At 39.8% G+C, this 21690-nt stretch overlaps 1 protein-coding gene across 3 annotated transcripts in view; it reads left to right on the top strand.

Annotated features, from left to right (window-relative positions):
• LOC132145120 (oxidation resistance protein 1-like) overlaps positions 1 to 21690 on the top strand; it is a 62139-nt gene that overhangs the window by 19246 nt on the left and 21203 nt on the right. For all 3 annotated transcript variants that reach the window (XM_059555864.1, XM_059555863.1, XM_059555866.1), the window contains exons 4-7: positions 10960 to 11045; positions 15135 to 15242; positions 16274 to 16390; positions 19527 to 19673. In XM_059555864.1, the coding sequence (XP_059411847.1) occupies positions 10960 to 11045; positions 15135 to 15242; positions 16274 to 16390; positions 19527 to 19673 (458 nt within the window). The remainder of the gene's footprint in view (positions 1 to 10959; positions 11046 to 15134; positions 15243 to 16273; positions 16391 to 19526; positions 19674 to 21690) is intronic.

The following is a 21690-nucleotide window of genomic DNA, read 5'->3' as shown; positions in this document are numbered from 1 at the left end:
TTAAACACTTTAATAAAATATTATATATATATATATATATATATATATATATATATATATATATATATATATTTTATTAAAGTGTATAAAAGTTACTGATTCCAAAGTAATAAACAACCTGCAGTTTAATGTTTGAATTTCTTTCCCTTACTGTACCGAAAATGAACCGAACCGTGACTTTAAAACCGAGGTACGTACCGAACCGTGATTTTTGTGTACCGTTACACCCCTAGTGGAGACTCAGGGAAACAGAGACCCTACTGAGATGAGCCTGCAGAGGGTTTTAAACTTGCAGTATATACACTATAGGTAACACATTACTGAAATGTAAACAATGCAGATTAATTAATAAGAATTGAATTGAAACTCTTATTTTTCAACTGTATAATAAGTATTAATTGTATAGTTTTAATGTGTAAATTTTTTATTATTATTGCATTATTAAACTAATATCAAAATAAATAATAGCAAAAGCAAAGCATGGACACAACTGCTTATAGTTGAGTTATCTTGTGATAGACCTAAATGTGGCCTAATTTTATAGCCAGCTATTAAATCAAGGTTCAAGTCTCCAAAGTTATTTAAATCGAGCAGTCTAAAGCAGAATAACACAAATGAAAGAGCTTGTCTTGTCATATTGGAGTGCTTTTTAGATTTCTTCATTAATTTTTGTTGATGTAGCTGTATGTGTAGTGGAGCTGTTTGAACGATGCATTTTGAATGTTGTTTTGCAGCTCAGGCAGATTACATGGCGTATATCACAGATTTATTATGAACTTTGAGTTTCCACTAGTCTTGCTCTTTCATATATCAGAGATTTATTGTGGAAAGTAAAGTCAGGCCGCTATGTTCAAGGATAATTTGACTCCATTTATGAAGCTTTTTCTATCACAAATCTAAACTTGCCACTGGACTCATTTCTCATTGGTTGATTCACTAAATGTGATTTATATTGATTCCAGGCTGGCTGTTTAGTTGCTGGTGTACCGTCCCACCTTACAACTGATGTATAAAACAGCAAATGTGTAAAAGATGGAAAGATTTGGTGAATATCATTTGGTAACATTTTAATCTAACACATCACATTCTCACTGTTGATGTTTGAAATGTGTTTTAACTCAAAAATAGCTTTGTTAAATGCATTTGTCCCTTTGTGAAGTTTGCACAATTAATCAAAGCGAATTGTGTTGAAATGAAACCAACATAGTCTTAAAAATAAAATGAAATTATATTGAAAAAATCATCCCATTAGTCCCATCACTATTTCATGATTAATTTCTATTGCTTTTCAAAAAGAATCAATCTCCAATCCTAAAGCAATTAAAAAGTTGTAGAGCCACTCAAGCAGGAGTTGATGTGAGTAACTCGTTCAACCCCACAGCCGTGGAGGGAAGGGAGTGACAGACACATTGATTGACAGCAGTTTATAAATCCATGTAATGACTCAGGAGTCCTGCTCCTCTTTCCTGTAATGTGACAGGTGATGGGAGGAGACGGTAGACTGCTGAGTTGGTGTTTCTCACAGATGACCTAAACACTTTTCAAGCCCTCTCTGCTTTCATCTCTGAAGAATCTCACTGCAAGAGAACAAATGCTGCCATCCTGAGTGCACATGCAAACAAATCTCTTTTTAGAAATATATTTCTTACTCTGCCTTTTTAAAGAGTCCTTTTTAAGATGACCGTATTTTTCCTTTAGATAATCACATTTGTCACCCTGACTTAATGCATGTTGTTAAAAGCAAATGCCATCAATTCTCTTATTTTAGTGAGAGTAATAGTTAAGTATAAAATGGTCATGTAATTTCAAGAAGACATGCATCTATTTTTCGATATAGAATTTTTGTAATTTTTTTTAAAGTCTGGTCATATTAGTGAAATTTCATTAGAATTTTCACGGCTAAGAAAGTAGACAAGTTAGGAACAAATGTCGGTTGATGTTACAACGTATGAAGAACAGCTTACACAGTAGTCACTTTTAAACTAAGAAAGGTTTTGTTGGTCAATGACACGAAATCTGCAGGAAATCTTTCACTCTCACTAGAAATTCCAGATTGTGTGACTATTGACATGACGTATCCATTCAAAAAGTTCAGAAAATCACTAATAATTCAGTCCATATGACCTGTGCACCATGCCCCAAAAAAAAGCTTCATAAATTGAGTCAAATTATACTTGCACATAGCAGCCTGACTTTACTTTCCACAATAAATCTGTGATATATGAAAAAGCAAGACTAGTGGAAACTCAAAGTTCATAATAAATCTGTGATGTATGCCATGTAATCTGCCTGAGCTGCAAAACAACATTCAAAATGCATCGTTTAAACAGCTCCACTACACATACAGCTACATCAACAAAAATTAATGAAGAAATCTAAAAAGCACTCCAATATGACAAGAAAAGCTCTTTCATTTGTGTTATTCTGCTTTAGACTGCTCGATTTAAGTAACTTTGGAGACTTGAACCTTGATTTGACAGCTGGGTTTAAAAGTAGGCCACATTTAGGTCTATCACAAGATAACTCAAGAATATATATATATATATATATAAATATTATTATTGTTATTATATATATATATATATATATATATATATTTTTTTTTTTTTTTTTTTTCATTCATTCAGCATTTGGATTTATTTACCTAAAGAAAAAAAAAAAGAAAAAACTGGAATGTTCACTCTAGCTGATAAACACCTATCAAACTAACAATGGTCTGTATAGCAATAACTGTATGCAATAGGTAGGTGTGGTCTGAGGCTCCGCCTTCTTTGACATGGAAATCGTACTCGGTTACTAAACGTAACCTCGGTTCTCTTTAGAAGAGCGAACGAGTACTGTGTCTTAGCTAAGACGCTACGGGAAAAGTCTCTTTTCACGAAATACTGAAGCAAAAAATTATCCTTAATTTTGTATTTTTGTAAAGCGCATTTGCAGCAGTACACAGCCATAGGCGAGATGGCTCGTCCGCTCATTGGCTTGTTCTGCGGAAACTGCACAGCCTATCGAGTGCAGGCTGATGCAACATCAGACCAATAAGGGCGCTTCGCGCCCTTCTTGCCACTTCCCGCCGAAACGGGTGTGGCCCAACCTATAAAAGGAGCTCGAAAAGGCTGACTCACCTGATTTATTTCATCGCCGAAGCGAACCAGAGTGAATCGTACGCACGGCAGAGAACGCAGTACTCGTTCGCTCTTCTAGAGAGAACCGAGGTTACGTTTAGTAACCGAGTACGTTCTCTTACGAGAGCTCTCTCGTACTGCGTCTTAGCTAAGACGCTACGGGAACCCAATGTAAAACGCCGTGCGCGCAGGGATCACACACCAATAAACCTGAAGCAACGCCCAGGATTTACAGTGCACAGTCACCTGAGGGACTCACAGAGAGTCCAGGACAGAAAAGGGAAAAAGCCCTCCGTCCCATATCTAGCAGCATCCGTAGATGCGGCCATATGACATCACACAGCCGAGGCAAGGCCTGACCAACGTGGCAATGCGGGTCTTACGCAATACTGCCCATATAACAGTCGGCAGCGCATAGCGCTCGTGAACTCAGAATTCCCCTCAGGGCCCTGATTCGACTATACCGACAGCAGCCTTGCTTGCAAGGCGGGAACCTCCAGGTTATAGAACCTGATAAATGTAGACGGCGAGGCCCAACCTGCCGCCATACATATATCCTGCAAGGAGATCCCAGTAGACCACGCCCACGACGAGGCGACGGCTCTTGTGGAGTGTGCTCTGACGCCCAACGGGCACTGAAGGCCCCTGGAAGCGTAAGCTAACGCTATAGCGTCAACTATCCATCTGGATAGAGTCTGTCTTGAAACAGCCATTCCCTTGGAACGTCCACCGAACGAGACAAACAGCTGCTCCGTCTGCCGAAAGGCAGCAGAGCGAGACACATAAGCTCTTAAAACCCTGACAGGGCAAAGAAGACTCGAGTCTCTATCCTCCCCTGACACCGGCAGGGCAGACAGGGCAATAACCTGAGCCCCCAACGGTGTGTTGAGGGATTTCGGCACATAACCGTGCCTAGGTTTGAGTATGACCCTTGAGTCATTGGGCCCAAACTCCAAGCACGACTGGCTCACCGAGAGTGCGTGCAAATCACCCACACGCTTCACCGAAGCGAGAGCCAACAAGAATACTGTCTTAAACGACAGATGCTCAAGGCTAACCGATTGGATAGGCTCAAAAGGGGGACCCTTCAAGGCCTCCAAAACCGCCGCGAGGTCCCACATAGGGACTGACGGAGGTCTGGGAGGATTCAGCCTCCTAGCTCCTCTGAGGAACCGGATGACTAAATCATTCCTTCCTATTGACTGACCGAGCGCCGTTTCAGAAAACGCCGCGATGGCCGCCACATAAACTTTGAGCGTGGATGGGGCTCTGCCCTTATCCAACAGCTCCTGTAGGAAGGAGAGGACCTCCGTCACCTCACAACTAAGAGGTGAATAACCTCGAGCTGTGCACCAACACCGACCACTTCGAGGCATTCAGACGTCGTGTCAACGGAGCTCTAGTCTGAGTGATGGTATTTAGCACTCCCACTGCGAGATCAGCGGGTAACCGTTGAGCACCCACACATGGAGGGACCACAACTCCGGTTGAGGGTGCCAAATCGAGCCCCTGGCCTGCGAGAGGAGGTCCCTCCTCAACGGCACCGGCCACGGGGCGACATCTGCTAACTGCATCAAATCTGGGAACCATGGTTGGTTCTTCCAAAGAGGTGCTACAAGCAGTAATGAACATCTCGTTTCTCTCACCCGTTCTATCACCTGCGGAAGGAGGGAGACGGGAGGGAAAGCATAAAGCGCGCAGCACGGCCATCTCCGTGACAGCGCGCTTTCGTTCTTGGAAAAGAACCCGGGGCAGTGAGCGTTTTCGTGGGACGCGAAGAGGTCCACCTCCGCCCTGCCAAATCTCTCCCACAACAGCCGGACTGTTTGCGGGTGTAGAGACCATTCGCCCGTAGGAACATTGCCTCTGGACAGCCTGTCTGGACCCAGATTCTGTAGCCCAGGCACATGCACTGCTCTCAGCGAACGCACGTTGCGCTGAGCCCAAACCAGGAGGCGTTCCGTCAGCCTGCACAGGTTTCGAGACCCGAGACCGCCCTGGCGATTTATGTAGGACACCACAGACATGTTGTCCGAACGGACTACGACGTGGTGATCCCCTTTGCTCAACAGTTTTGATATTTCGGCCCGAAGAATGTGTGCTACTTCTGTTTTGACCGTAGTTTTGATGCGCGCTGAAAAGCGCGGTGGGCGTCGAGAAAACTGTAGCGAGTAGCCTCTCTTTATAATGCCTAGCACCCAATCCGAAACCCCTGGAAGCGCTGACCATGCATCTGCATGAATGGCTAAGGGCTGGATGCGAAGCGCGCTCTGTTGACTGGGCAACGGCGGCGCTCGAGTGTGCTGAGGCGGGGAGCTCGCTGATCACAGCGGGCAGATCGCTCCTCCTCGACCCCGTCCCGACGCTTAACCGACTGGGGGGAGGCTGAGCGGGTCCCGTGGGACTCGATATATCTGCGAGTAACTGTGGGCTGCATGTGTGCACATTTACCACTTTCAACTCGCTGTCTGCCTATGCAGAATGTACGTGCACGGGCCTCGTTTTTACAGAAGCCCCGCGCCGTATGTGACATAGTGTATGTGGGCACTGGGAAGTGGGCACGTTTACTATGCGGCGCGCTCGACCGATCTGTGTCGATCTTATGTGCGCTAGCCCTGTGTGCAGGGCTGTGCTTACATGTGGAGATGGGCACTGAGTAGTGGGCATCGTCACTGCATTTATAGCACCATCGGCCGTGGCCGGACGAGCGTGCACGGGTTTCGTTTTTACAGAAACCACATGACGCGTGTGACATAGTAATTGTGGGCACTGAGGGGTGGGCACGCTTACTATGCAGTGTGCGCGACCGACTTGAGTCGTAATTATGGGCGCAGGCCCTGTGTGCAGGGCTGTGCTTACATGTGGAGATGGGCACTGAGGAGTGGGCATCGTCACTACATTTATAGCACCATCGGCCGTGGCCGGAACACCAGAAAAAACACTCTTTTCGTGAAACATCTGGGTAGCCGTGATAACGGCTTTTGTGTGCAGGCAAGCGGGCACTCGTGCAGGCTTGCGCATTGCAGAGGACACTGAGGCAGTCACAACTCTTGGAACTGCAACAGCGGCGCGCTTGGGTGAGAGCTCGGCCGCAGCGGAACTCGAACACCGGCGTTTTCCCAGCAGTGCTAGGATGCTTTCAGGGCTTCTGGCTTCACCGCAATCCTCTGCCGTGGCTCCCGCGGTGCGGGGCGACGGCTTGAAGAGCGAGAACGGGGTCCCGAGCTGCGTTGCTGACGCTGTCGCGATGACGCAGCAGGAGGCGGTGGGCGTGACTGAGAGCTCTGTGGGGCCGGTCTAGAGCGGCTAGCTGCAGAACTGGAGCGCTTCGGCAAGAAGTGCTTGAACGCCTGCGAAGCTTTCTGGTCCTCGGCGAATCTCTCCACAAACTCGTGACGGATGATCCGAAGAGGCCGGCAGGAGTTAGCGGCGCGTCAAGGAACGCAGCACGCTCAGACTCCTTGATGTCAGAAAGCGTCAGCCACAAATGCCTCTCAGCCACCGTAGCGGAAGCCATAACCCGTCCCATGGCCTGTGCAGCGGACTTAGTAGCGCGGAGGGAGAGATCCGAAGCACTCCTCAGATCCACGAGACAGATCGCTTCAGGTCCCATCTCATCCAGCTTGCGGAGGAGATCGCCCTGGAAAATCTGTAGCGTAGCCATGGTGTGTAGTGCAGACGCAGCCTGCCCAGCAGCAGAGAATATCCGTGCGAGCAGCGATGACGTCATGCGGCAGGCTTTGGATGGCAACGCCGCCTTAGTCAGCCGTCCAGCAGAGGGCGGGCAAAGGTGCGCTGCTATAGCCTGTTCCACCGGCGGAAGTGACAGGTAGCCTCTGTTCTTAGCACCGTCCAGTGTAGAGAATGCTGGCAAAACAGATGAACGGATTCTCGCCGAGAATGGAGCGTCCCAAGCTTTCGCTACTTCTTCGTGAAGCTCAGGAAGAAAAGGGGCGTGCTTTGAGCTTGAGGAAGAGCGCTCATCCGGAAGATAGCTACCATCCAGCCGGGAACGTGAAAGGGGCGCTGGTGCAGACCACTCGAGGCCGAGGCTCGCCGCGGCCAGAGAGAGTACACGCATCAGCTCCTTATCGATATCCCCCCATCTGCTGGGCCTCTGAGCAGCGGGCGCGAGATCCACGGAGCTCGCCCAACCCTCACTGCCCGAAGCAAGCAGAGAGCACGTGTCTTCTTCCTCCGACGCCAGCCTAAGATCCACTTCCTCAGATGACGCGTCGGCAAGCAGCGGACGCTGAACATCGGGAAGCGATGCAGGGGAGACCGGCGAAGCGGAGGGAACCGGCGAGCTCGGCCGAGCTGGAGGCGGTTCTGGTAGGCGCTGCGAGTGGCGCTTCTTACGGCGCTGCGGCGCAGCGGATGATGCAGGCTTCGAGAAGGATGCCAGGCGAGTCCTCAGAGTCACCATAGGCAGTAGCTCGCAATGAGGGCAGCCGCCGTCAGCGAGCACGATCACTGCATGGTCCTCACCCAGACAGGAGATGACGTGACGATCTCCTTCGCTGAGCGGGGCTCTGCACGAGCCGCACGAGGGCATCTTTAAAAAGACGCAGCTCTTTTTGTGAGTGTGCGTCGCAGGGCAAACACACACACAGGATATAAATGGATATAAGGATATAAAGGATATGGGCGCCGGATAGCGCAGCAGGAACGGCAGTGGAAGGCGGCGATGCCAGCAGCTTCAGAATGGCTCGTCCTGCTGATATGCTTTTTCAGACGGCGCTTGCTTCCTCCGTGATCCAGCGATGCGTGAGCTTTGCTGAAGAGATAAAAAAATCAGGCGAATCAGCCTTTTCGAGCTCCTTTTATAGATTGAGCCACACCCATTTCGGCGGGAAGTGGCAAGAAGGGCGCGAAGCCTGCGCTCGATAGGCTGTGCAGTTGCCGCAGAACAAGCCAATGAGCGGACGAGCCGTCTCGCCTATGGCTGTGTACTGCTGCAAATGCGCTTTACAAAAATACAAAATTAAGGATAATTTTTTGCTTCAGTATTTCGTGAAAAGAGACTTTTCCCGTAGCGTCTTAGCTAAGACGCAGTACGAGAGAGCTCTCGTAAGAGAACTCTGGTTTATTTCATCTGTTTAATTGAAGTCACACATGAGTGAAAACATGAATGCACTGCAGAGCTGCTTAATAGTAGAAATTGAAGTTGTAGTACTAATTAAAACAGTTTTTTCTTATTTCGCAATGTACAGCTATTTGTTTTAAAGCAATCCATTGCATAAAGTGTTAATAAACACCACATGACTTGACTGGAGCGTAAATGGTAGAGCTCATTCAAGCAGATCCACATTGCCATTATCAGATGCTTTCTTAACTGCTGTTTTCTCACCACTGATATTTTTGTTATGTGTTTATTATGTTTACAGATATTTACACTAATATGTTCACTAATAATGCTGCACTGGTATTTTAAACTTATTTTTTTCCCATAAGCAAACAACGAAAAATAACTTAGCCTCAAGTATATCACAGCCTTTAGTATTCAAAGTCTTGAAAGGCAGTTTATTGTCCAAATGGTGCACTGAACTCATTTATTTCAAAAGAGCAAGTAAAATGGCTATCTTCAATATCTGGTCCCTTTAATGCTCGGCTTAAACTGTTGGCTCTTGCAGTTTCATTATGATGGGAAATTTATGGGACAAAAGGGACACCACAGAATAAATTGGCCTGCATGTGTCGCGTTTAATGTGAAATCTGTATCCTCAGCATCTCCCATGCTCTTGCTCAGGTACTTTGACAGAGTCCCTGGAGTCTCATTTGTGTTGAAGTGTGCAGCTGGCATTTCGAACAGTCCTGGTACACTTTACTTCAGGCTTACACAGAGGAAGAATGACTTTAATTGGCACTCCAGCTTCCTTTTATCTTAGAATAACGAAGAACCAGTTGAGGCCAGCCAGTCGGAAGGTATATAGACTTTTAATGAGAATGAGTTTATGCACACTCACCATAGTAAGATGTTCTGTCTTATTTCATGAATATGTAACAAGTGATAGAAGTGATGATTTCCTTTTGAAAAACTTGAAAAATTATTTTTAGAAAATGGGACTGTATTCACTACTGATTCATTCTTATGAAAATTCAGATCACTGCCACCAGGTGAGTCTGATTAGTTTGTCTGGGGTGAATTGAAACTAAACTCAGCAAGAAGCCTGTGCCTCAGTGGACACGTCCGTTCTCACTTATCCCCGTCGGTAAGCGTCTGTGAAGGCATCTGTTCACGGGTAACAGTCAGGGAGCCATTTCCGCCACTGTAGGGAACCTGCTTCTAAAAATATCCTGTCATGGCCGGAGGTGCCAAGATAATAGGAGGATGAAAGCATGATTTGTTGTCCTGAGATAGTAAAGGGGTATCTGGACTGATTTGCTGTCAGTTGTCCTTTAGGCCAGTGTTTGTGGGCTGTTTGCATCAGCTGTAAATTCAGGTTTTGGTATACACTACGACTACGTTCAAAAGTTTTGGGACAGTATAGGACATTTATAATCTTACAAAAAACTTTTCAAATAAATGCTGCTCTTCTGAACTGAAAAAAAGCAATATATTTAAAAAGATAATATATAAATAAGTATATATATATATATATATATATATATATATATATAGATAGATAGATAGATAGTATTTCTTCAACATTGGTCACTTTCAGTCCTGTGGTGTTTGCAAAATAAATTCCACATTCAACTAGTTAATTTAATCTTTATTGCATTTTAGCTTTACAAAATACAGTTAAATATTTGCTTAATTTGAGAAAATTACAGCTTGATTGAAAACTATGCACAATAAAAGTTATTTGTTTAGACTTTAATAAGTAGTAATAATTAGTAATCCAAGATTTTATGAAGGATTTTAGATTAAACTAAATAGGAGTTATATTTGTGCGAGAGATATCCATATTTTATTATAACATTTGCATATTTTATTATTTTACACTTGGTCACACTCTATTTTAAGGTACAGTTATCGCCATCAACAAACCATTTACAACTACAACATTTCCCTTAGTAATCGCCTAATTTGCTGCTTATTAACAGTTAGTAAAGTAGTTGTTAAGTTTAGGTATGGGGCATGATTAGGAATATAGAATATGGTCATGCAGAATATGTGCTTTATAAGTACTAATAAACAGCCAATATGTTAATAATAAGCATGCTAATAAACAGCTTTAATAGTCAGATTTGGTCCCTATACCAAAGTGTTACTTTACATTTTAATACATTATACAGAAAAGTAATGAGGAACCACATTCTTGTGATTTTTCAAATTAATTTGAGTTAAAAAAATATCAAGTGCAGATTTGAATCATCCAAACGTAAATCACCCTTATTTTATTTGCCTCGTCTAAATATCAGAATCAAATTTGCAGTGCTATAAACTCAGATATTCACATATGGCATCAGCTGGCATAGAGCACACAGTAGATCCGTACCTAAGTATGCTCATAAAAATGACATTTATAACCCATTCACAAAACATCTCCACCGCTTAATGGCATTTTCTTGTCACCAGGACACTTAGACTCCCAGCCGAGCCTGATGTCCCAGTAGAGTGAACTGGAGAGGTGTGTCCAAGCACACAGTGACCTGCATGGCAGCGAGAGCCGAGAGCCACTCCCCTGTGAGCAGGGAGGGCAGACTACAAGCGCCCCCTCTCTCTCTCTCTCTCTCTCTCCCTCTTTCTCTCGCTCCGCGGCTGGTGCTTATGAACGAACAAACGCAAGGGGTGGGGAGGGGGACAAGACCGAGCATAGCACAGAGGAGATGAGAAGAGAGAGGAGGACCATGACTAGCGTAACCCGCGCTCTCCCTCGTTTAATTTCAGACACCGGGCAGAAAAAGAGTGCGCTGGAGAGGAAAGATGTGCGGAGGATATCCTTCCAGAGGCCCAAAGGCACCATGGAGTATGTGGTGAGTAGTAGATGTTGTCTGTCTGATCCAGGTGGCTCTGTTTACATAATGCACCGGTGTGTGTGTGTGTGTGTGTGTTTGGACTGAGGATGAATGTGTGTACACACAGCTGTATGTGTGTAATTATGTTTGTGATGGAAATGTGTGCGTGCACATCAGGTGTGATTCATTCACGCTGCATCGCTGTTATTATGTGCTGCCGGAGTGACTTTAATTGCTTTTGTTGGTGGTAGTTGGGTTTGTCTTTTTGCAGTGAGGCCAGGTGTTGTGAAAGGAAAATATTTACATTTGAAATAAAATGAGATGGGGATATGTTGTTGTAGATGTCTGTTCAGTCTTTCTCCTGTCTTTATCATTGGAATCGATTTGAGAAAGAGGGAGAGAGCTTTTCCATATGCTCTTGAGATGACCTCAAATCAGGTGGTGACTTTCTCCATGGTAACAGTGGCATTGCCGGGGATGCTGGGAGAGGTGGGAGCTCACTGGTGCTTCTGTCAGCCACCTTAAACTGCATGAAATAGAGCTTTATTCAGAAATTATGTATGTTTATATATAGTTTTTGCAGTAATTAAAAAAATTCTTTAGTATGTTTTTATTTATTTTTTAATTCTTGTAAATTATTTTGTTGCAGTTTATTTTTGTAAATGTAGTTTATTTTTCTAAATTAAAGTATTGACCTGATATTGAAATAAGATAATATCAGGATCACTGTTATTTTAGCATTATTTATATACTATTAATGTTTTTGTTACTATTTTGAATAAGCTTTTTTATATATATATCGTTTTCAGTTAAATATTATTTTAATGTTTAATATATATATAAAATTTTTATATAGTGAATTTTTACTTTTGTCAATTTGTATTATTTGTTCGTTTTAAATATCCCTAGGTTTATTTATTTCACTGTAAGTTCTGTTTTATTTATTTATAAATTTTTTTGTGTTTCAGCTTTCATATATATTCGTACAATTTTACATGCATCATGTTTTTAAAAAAAATTTAAATGTTAGACTGTTAAAATGTCAGATTTTACTGAAAGCATGTGAAATCTGAGTAGTATAAATTTTAGAATATATGATAAAATATCAAAAGCTTTGATTTATGCAGTTTCTGGGGGGAAAAGTGAGTGGTACCCTTGCAAATTTAGCAGTCATGATGCCAAGGAGTTGTGTGCGTTTGCCAATGTATTGCTATGCAGTTTCTTAGGTATTATGAGTGGTTGCTAGATTAATGTTTACTGGTCCAGGTCAAAAGAGTCCACCACACATTTTCTATGATATTCTCTGTAAAATTCTCTCAGGCCAGTCTAAGATTTTTTTAACCAAGGTGTTTTGTAACCAAACTCCCACCTTTCTCTTTCTTATTGTCAGTGTTGTGAAACCATACACTTTCCCTCTGTAATTGCACACCCTAATATCCACACTAACCAATCATAGTGATTTGTGGCCCTGTGACCACAGAGATTGATGGCCAATGCAAAACAGTTAATTACATCCAAACTGGAAGTTGTATGAGACTATTTTGTTTGTGCATGTGCGTTATTATATGTACCATGATTTTGAAGTCTCTTATGCTCAAGGCTGTATTTATTTGATGAAAAAACTATCATTATGAAATATTGCAATTAAAAAAAAAAAAAATTTCATTTTGAATATATGTTAAAATGTAATTTATTCCTTTGGATGCAAAGCTGAAATTTCAGCATCATTACTCCAGTCTTCAGTGTCACATGATCCTTCAGAAATCATTCTAATATGCTGATTTGCTGCTCAAGAAACATTTCTGATTATTATTAATACTGAGTTTTAGTTTTTTTGGGTAAGTGCAATTTTTTGTAATTAATGCATTGACCACACTCTACCACCTTTAGTAAATACAATATATGTCTGCACTCTATATATATATATATATATATATTAGTCAAGGGAAACAATATTAGGAAAGTTTAAGCCATTAGCCTTCCTAAAAAGAAATTAGAAATAAAAACCAAAAATGATTTATACTTCAAGGATTTTTTTAATTCAAAGAATCCTGAAAAAAAGTATTATGGTTTCCACTAAATATTGATCAGCAAAAATAATAACAATAATTATTTATGACTAAGCACCAATAATAGAGCAGCAAATCAGCATATTAGAATGATTTCTGAAGGATCACGTGACACTAAAGACTGGAGTAATGATGCTGAAAATTCAGCTTTGCGTCACTGGAATAAATTATATTTGAAAAATATATTAACATAGGAAACAGTTACTTTACTTTGTAGTAATATTTCACAATATGACTGGTTTTACAGCCTCGGTGATCATTAGAGACATATTTGAAAAGCATTAACATAAAAATGTAAAATTTTTAAAAAGTGTGTTTGTGTGTATATATATATATATATATATATATATATATATATATATATATATATATATATACCTGTGTGTATATATACACACACACACACACACACACACACACACACATATATATAATTATTTATTTTTTTACAGGATGATATGCAGATGTGTGTGAGGCCAATAATTAAAGTCAGTGAAGGGTCCCTCTGAAGGATAAATTGAATGCAGACTGTGAGATGGCCTCTATTATTTATGACCTGCTGTTGTAAGCGATACCCAATGAGAATCAATGATTTGGATCAGGTGACGGAGTGATCTGGTTATCTGAGATCCTGCCACCAGGGCATTTATCAAAACGGACGCATGTCACATCTCGCAACTGTATACAACACAAGTATACATCATGCAATCTGAATGTGCTTAATTATAGCTCGTGTCTCAAGATAACGACTCAATTCACTGAATGCGGTTTTCATGGTTCAGTTTCTATAGATGTTATGTTTCCATAATGTTTCATCAAATCATTTGTCAAAGATCCTTTGTAGCATAAAGATGCTTTTATTTTTATTTGGTGAGGTGTTATGTATTATAATTTTTTAAGCTTTTCAGACTCCGTGGTCATCAAACAGGGAGCTCAATATGCTCCTCTGTTTGCTTTTTTGTATGTTTAACCTGACATTTAGAGATTCTTGAATGCTATTTGGAAAGTAGACAATCATCTCCCCATTGCACTGAAGGACAGATATTGTATCTTGAAGGTTAGCGCTCTGGTTTCAGCCACAATCAAACCATGTGTGCTCTTGAAAAATATTAACTTAACACCTAGAGAGTTATAGATTATATAAAAACTGTTTAGTTTAGGTTAAAATGGACAAAATCATACAAAAGGGGGATTTAAACTGTTTGGTAGCATGGGTTTATATATTCTCATGCAACACTGGATGAATGTAGCAATTATGAAAACAAAACTGCACTATTTTCTTTTAATATTGCACAATTTTTTTGATTAATGGGAGACAAAACAGGAACTCTATGGTAATCATTATTTTATATGATGCATTTTGTTACAGGTGGACATCTGTAAAAATACATTGGTTGGTTTTAGAGCCTTGCTTTGCAGAGCAAGTATTTCATTCTGCTTTATTTTATCTTTTTTATCGCACCAGTATTGATATTAAAATGTCACTCCTATTTTTATTTAATTTTATTTAATAGATTTGTTTTATTCTATTCAAATGATTTTATTTTATTTTATTATTTAGTTTTATTTAAAAAAAATATATATATATATTTTAAATTGACTTTTTTTAATAAATTGATCAGCTAGTGAAGACATTTAACAAATGTTTCCCCCTATAAAACATCTTTGATGGTTCAGATTACTATATAGCTTTTAAGATTTTTTTTTCCTTATCTCAAAATTGAAAGATTTGTCGAATAGTTTTGCATTAAAATTTTTTTTTACTATTTTTAACCATGTAAACTTGTGTGGATGTGGTTTAACCATGTAAACAAATGTGGATCACAGCAACATTACCCAGTATTGTATATGGTTCCGTAATTTTATATATCGCCATCTCATAAAACGCACTGGTTCGTTTTCACAAGGGCCTTGTTGTGCTGGTCCGACAGATTCAAATGCTTAGTCTGCCCTTAGAAGCTGATGTCTTCATTTTAGAACTTTTTGATTTAAGCTAACAAAACAATATTTAACTTTTTTTTGTGTGCCTCAACTCTAGGTGGAGTCCCGGGACACACTCAACAGCATTGCGTTGAAGTTTGACACGACTCCCAATGAACTCGTCCAGCTCAACAAACTCTTCTCTCGCGCCGTGGTGCCTGGCAAGGTACTGTATGCTCTTTTAATTTTCAGAGCAGATGTTCTCTATGTCCAGCTGAACTCTATTCCAGTCAATTGCTTTTCCCAGAGTCTAGTGTACTAAAGGGTAAGGTGAAAAATATGCCCTCTCTGAAATATCAAATGCCTCCTTAAGTAGCAGATTCATCGTGGTGACTCTACAGTCTCACATTAATGAGCAGAGATATCGGGATCCTGAGGGTAAGAACTGGGACTGTTTAAAATTGAGAAATAGTTCTCCAGGTAAAAACTTTGGCTTCTGTAGAAGAATAAAAGTTCTGTTTGTTCAGTAAATAGCTCCATTGCTGAGTTGTGAATAGCAGTTCATCTCTTTATTTGACAGTTTGTTTTGATCAAGATCAAACACTTTATATGCCTTGATTTTTGCTTTTTAATTTTTATTTTTTTATGTGTCAACGTGTTTGATTTAGACCGGTTTTATTCCTGGAGTACACAACAGCTGTTTAAGAGGTGTGTGAAAAGCAGAAAAATATAACCAAGCCTGAGCCAAGCAGGCCAAAATAGGTGATATATAAAGCAAGCCAACCTTTTGCATAAACATCTTGATGAGCCATTACAAATATATTTAACTATTGCATTTATAGCAGCAATATTTTATCATAGGTTGGTGTTTACTTTTGCATTTTGTGACAATTAGAACTTCTAAGAATCAAAAATAGTTTTTCCGATCAAGTGAAAATCGAATGTTTTGCATAGAAACTGTTGGCTATTTTATTCTGCGCAGTCTTTCATTCTTTATCATCCCATTATTCATTTTATTTTATTTAACAAAAAAACTACAGATCTATCAGACAGTGATTCCATTAATGAAAAGTGTCTCTTCCACTTAAACATCTTGGCAGTTTAGAGGTGATAAGATTATATCTTTGAAAAAAGAACGGAATATTTTTTAATGCAAAAAATTGGTTATATTGACTAGATCTAATCCGACAAAGGCATTTGTTGTGTGTATGTGTGAGATGATAGAAATATACATTTTGTGCGTGTCTTGCTTTTTAGGTGCTGTATGTCCCTGATCCGGAATATATCTCCAGTGCAGACAGCTCTCCCTCCCTCAGTCCCATCAGCCCCCTCTCCCCTACCTCTTCAGAGGCTGACCTGGAGAAGACCACCACAGTAAGTGCCATCTCAGTCTTCATCCAGAGCTTCCAGGGGGCTTCTGGGGGGATTCCAGGGGTTTACGCTTGTCCTTTATCACTGTTTCAAATGGAAATATGGATTCTGAATGACGAGGTCATGATACTCAAGCCACAAGAATTGTGGCATAATGTTGACAGCACATTTTTTTTGTCTCATGAGCATGCAGCATTTTCATATAGCTTTCTAATGTGCCGTTCTGAAGTCCAAAAACTGAATCTGATATTCTGTAGCTCAGTGTGATATTTTTATTTTTCCATTATTTAGAACAGGGATGGAGAAATTCAATAATCCATGTAATAAACTGGGTTTCATTAAAGGCCGTTGAGTATAATATGAAGACTTATTCAGCTCAAAAACAGCAAGTTATTAAGTAAAACGGCTTGGAACATGATTTCACATTAATTCAATCTACAGTATGTCTTAATTTATTCAGCAGACCATGTAAAGTGCAATAGAAGTGCTATAGACTATTACTTTGCATACCTTGCATTTTTACATCGATTCAATTATTTTCCATTTATTTTAACCAGCTTTTTTAATTTGTAGTCACTGAGCTGAGCCTGTCCAATTAAATTGGGATTGAGATATAAATCAGCGTCCAAACTCCTTTTCATGCTTGAAGAACTTGTAAAGACCTGCTTTGATCGATATATATATATATATATATATATATATAAATGCAAATATTTATTCAAATTCAACTTGAGTTGATTAGAAGAAATCCTGCTTTTTTGTTTTGTTTTTTGTCTTGTCTTTTTTATTTTGTCTTGTTCTATTTATTTTTTTGTATTGTTCCGTCTCATTTGGTTGTTGTTTTATTTTCCACTTTTCATTGTCTTGTTTTCGCTTTTAATTTTTATTTAATTTGTCTTTTTATTTTGCCAAATTTTTGTTTCGTTTTGTCTTCTCTCATTTTATTTTGTCTTGTTTTGTTTCGTTTTGTTTTTTGATTTTTTGTAGTTTTTTTTTTTAAATTGCACCTATTAATAAATCGACTTGTATTATAATGCATAAGTCTTATGTACTTATTATATATTTGTGTGTTGGTTAGAAGCTCCAGTTTCCATTAATTATAATAATAAAGTGAAAATGTAGCCATCATATTCTTCAATAGTTCTCCTTTTGTACTCTATAAATACTGTACATATTTAGAAAATCATAATGTTGAATAAATGATAATTGAATTTTCATTTTTGGATTAACTTTTTCTTTAGTCTCAACCTGTTTTGTGTCCAAAAGAGGGTGGTGATGAATTTCCCCTTTTGGTTACTGCTGTTATTCCTTTATAAAGCCAGATATTCAAGTAATTGTTGCATTCAGACAGATTGCATTCCTCCCGGCTATGTTTGTCCCTAGTTGGTGATCTTGGATGACAAAAAATAAGGAAGATATATTTGAAAGATCACCATGGCTACTTGTGAGCTCATCTGTCCTTGTGTGTTTTAAGGGTCTTATTTGTGTCCTGGACTGCCGTTTTGAGGTTGCCAAATGGATTGTGTCACCTCTGTTGGATTAGTGTGTGTCCCTGTGTGTAGTTCCGACTCCATATGGTCATGGATTTGCTGGTCATGCTGCCCATTGCCAGAGATTCAGGGGTACACACTTGCATTTCCTTATGAGTCATCAATGGATAAAGCATGCACAGGCACACTTTCACTCGCCTGTACTGACTTCACATATATTCTGGTATTAACATGCCTCTCACGATTAAGAATTCACACACATATGCCTGTAATTTTAATAGCTTGGAGTTACATTACCAGTTTTTTATAATTAAATATATTTTAATTATATAAATAAAATTATTATATAAATGTGATTTTTTTTTTCCCATGATGCAAAGCTGAATTTTCAACATCATTACTTCAGTCTTCAGTGTCACATGATCCTTCAGAAATCATTATAATTAGCTAATTTGGTACTCAGGATGCATTATTATTATTATTATTATCATCATTATTATCAAACTTGAAAAATTGTGCCTGCTAAATGTTTTAGTGGAAACTTTTATTTTGGACCCTTTGTTTGTATAGAAATTTCAAATGAAATATTTACTATAGTATTAATTAATTATTTTAAAATAAAATAACTAAGAATGTTTAAACTGTAGTGTATATTTGGCTCAATCTTACAGTAAAATTTCACCCGAAAATGATATGTTTATTTTTTTGTCCCCCTCATGTCATTTCTAACCTCTACGACTTTCTGTTTTCTGTAAAACACATCTCTTTTTCCATGTGATGAATGTAAATGTGACCGTCTGCGCTCAAATCTCATTTATGTTTTGCACATTCATTCTACCCAGCGTGACAGTCCTCATTAATAAACCATTATTTAAAACATGCTACTCATGGCCCATCTTTTGCAGGTCACATACAGTATGAGCATTTTTTTTTTTATGCATGCAGTTAGTAGACTACTTATATGCTGATATAAGACTACTATATCTGATTCTCAGCATCACTTGCTTGATCACTTCAGTAAACAACCTGGTTTTCTTTGATTAGTATTAAATGAGCATGTGATGTTTGTTTATATCAAGGTTCCTCAGTGTGTCTGGGTTTCACTGAGCTCTTTGTGTGAAAAGCTGGAATGCATTGGGTGAGGAGTCAACCATGTGTTCAATGTCTGAAAATGGGATTTTAGCTCAAATCCAGGAGTCTCAGTTTGTTCACATTTCACCTCAAGTTTCTTCTGCTATGTATGCGACATTTTGTAAAGCTAAAAGTAAGTTTTTATAATCATTAGATTTGTATTGGTGTGTCAGCACCAAGTGATTTTCCTTTTTCTTGTCCTATAATGAGCTTTCTCACACACAAAGATGCTGACAGTCACTCAACCTGTGCTGCATCATGTTAGGAAACCTGCCTCGGTCTCCTTGGTTTCCGCCTGTCAGCTTTCTTACAGCAGAGAGCCCTCAAGGGATCTACCTTATGCCTTAATGGGTTGTTATTTCCAAGCCTCCTTGTTATGATGACTCTGTGTGTGTGTGTGTGTTTATGTGTAGGTGTTAGTGGATGTATCATAAGCTCAGGGTTGGGCTGCATTCATTGTGATGTGGCGAGGGCTACCACTGATTGAGCTGTTTCTCACTCACACTTCATCCCGACAGGATTCAGATGATGTCCATCGGAGGCACAGCACTCCCGGTCATGGGCCCCATCGGCCAGCCAGAGTGGTGTCATCCACCTCCGAGGAAGAAGAGGCGCTTACGGAAAAGTTCCTTAAAATGAACTGCAAATACATCACAGATGGCAAGGTAAGTTTCAAAGGAGAGGGTTTTCTGTGTAAAAAAAACTAAATCTGTTAGTCAAGAGCATTTTCTCATCTATTGGGATGTTGCGATGGGGTTTTGTGGCAAACTTGTGATCTTGTGAATTAAACATATTTAAAAGTTATATACTAGTGCTATCAAAAGATTAATCGCATCTTAAATAAAAGTTTTTGTTTGCAAAATATAGGTGTTTTTACTGTGTATATTTATTATGTGTGTGTGTGTGTGTGTGTGTGTGTGTATATACATACAGTACAGACCAAAAGTTTGGACACACCTCATTCAAAGAGTTTTCTTTATTTTCGTGACTATGAAAATTGTAGATTCAAACTGAAGGCATCAAAACTATGAATTAACACATGTGGAATTATATATGGAATTATATAAATAACAAAAAAGTGTGAAAAAACTGAAAATATGTCATACTCTAGGTTCTTCAAAGTAGCCACCTTTTGCTTTGATTACTGCTTTGCACACTCTTGGCATTCTCTTGATGAGCTTCAAGAGGTAGTCACCTGAAATGGTCTTCCAACAGTCTTGAAGGAGTTCCCCGAGAGATGCTTAGCACTTGTTGGCCCTTTTGCCTTCTGTCTGCGGTCCAGCTCATCCCTAAACCATCTCGATTGGGTTCAGGTCCGGTGACTGTGGAGGCCAGGTCATCTGGCGCAGCACCCCATCACTCTCCTTCTTGGTCAAATAGCCCTTGATGCCTTCAGTGTGACTCTACAATTTTCATAGTCATGAAAATAAAGAAAACTCTTTGAATGAGAAGGTGTGTCCAAACCTTTGGTCTGTACTGTATTTATATGAATGTATATATTTAAGATTTTTTTTGTTTATATATAAAATATATTTATATAAGATATAATTAATATGAATATAAATATATACACATAAATAGATGTAAATATATTCAAAATATATACAGTTTATATATATATATATATATATATATATATATATATATATACAACCCGAATTCCGGAAAAGTTGGGACGTTTTTTAAATTTTAATAAAATGAAAACTAAAAGACTTTCAAATCACATGAGCCAATATTTTATTCACAATAGAACATAGATAACATAGCAAATGTTTAAACTTAGAAATTTTACACTTTTATCCACTTAATTAGCTCAATTAAAATTTAATGCCTGCTACAGGTCTCAAAAAAGTTGGCACGGGGGGCAACAAATGGCTAAAAAAGCAAGCAGTTTTGAAAAGATTCAGCTGGGAGAACATCTAGTGATTAATTAAGTTAACTGATATCAGGTCTGTAACATGATTAGCTATAAAAGCTTTGTCTTAGAGAAGCAGAGTCTCTCAGAAGTAAAGATGGGCAGAGGCTCTCCAATTTGTGAAAAACTTTAAAAACAATGTTCCTCAACGTCAAACTGCAAAGGCTTTGCAAATCTCATCATCTACAGTGCATAACATCATCAAAAGATTCAGAGAAACTGGAGAAATCTCTGTGCGTAAGGGACAAGGCCGGAGACCTTTATTGGATGCCCGTAGTCTTCGGGCTCTCAGACGACACTGCATCACTCATCGGCATGATTGTGTCAATGACATTACTAAATGGGCCCAGGAATACTTTTAGAAACCACTGTCGGTAAACACAATCCGCCGTGCCATCAGAAGATGCCAACTAAAGCTCTATCATGCAAAAAGGAAGCAATATGTGAACATGGTCCAGTGTGCCGTCGTGTCCTGTGGGCCAAGGCTCATTTAAAATGGACTATTTCAAAGTGGAATAGTGTTTAATGGTCAGACGAGTCCAAATTTGACATTCTTGTTGGAAATCACGGACGCCGTGTCCTCCGGGCTAAAGAGGAGGGAGACCTTCCAGCATGTTATCAGCGTTCAGTTCAAAAGCCAGCATCTCTGATGGTATGGGGGTGCATAAGTGCATACGGTATGGTCAGCTTGCATGTTTTGGAAGGCTCTGTGAATGCTGAAAGGTATATAAAGGTTTTAGAGCAACATATGCTTCCCTCCAAACAAC

This window comes from Carassius carassius, chromosome 8, assembly GCF_963082965.1.
Source record: "Carassius carassius chromosome 8, fCarCar2.1, whole genome shotgun sequence".
Lineage (NCBI taxonomy): Eukaryota > Metazoa > Chordata > Actinopteri > Cypriniformes > Cyprinidae > Carassius > Carassius carassius.
This window is presented reverse-complemented; position numbering and strand designations above follow the sequence as displayed.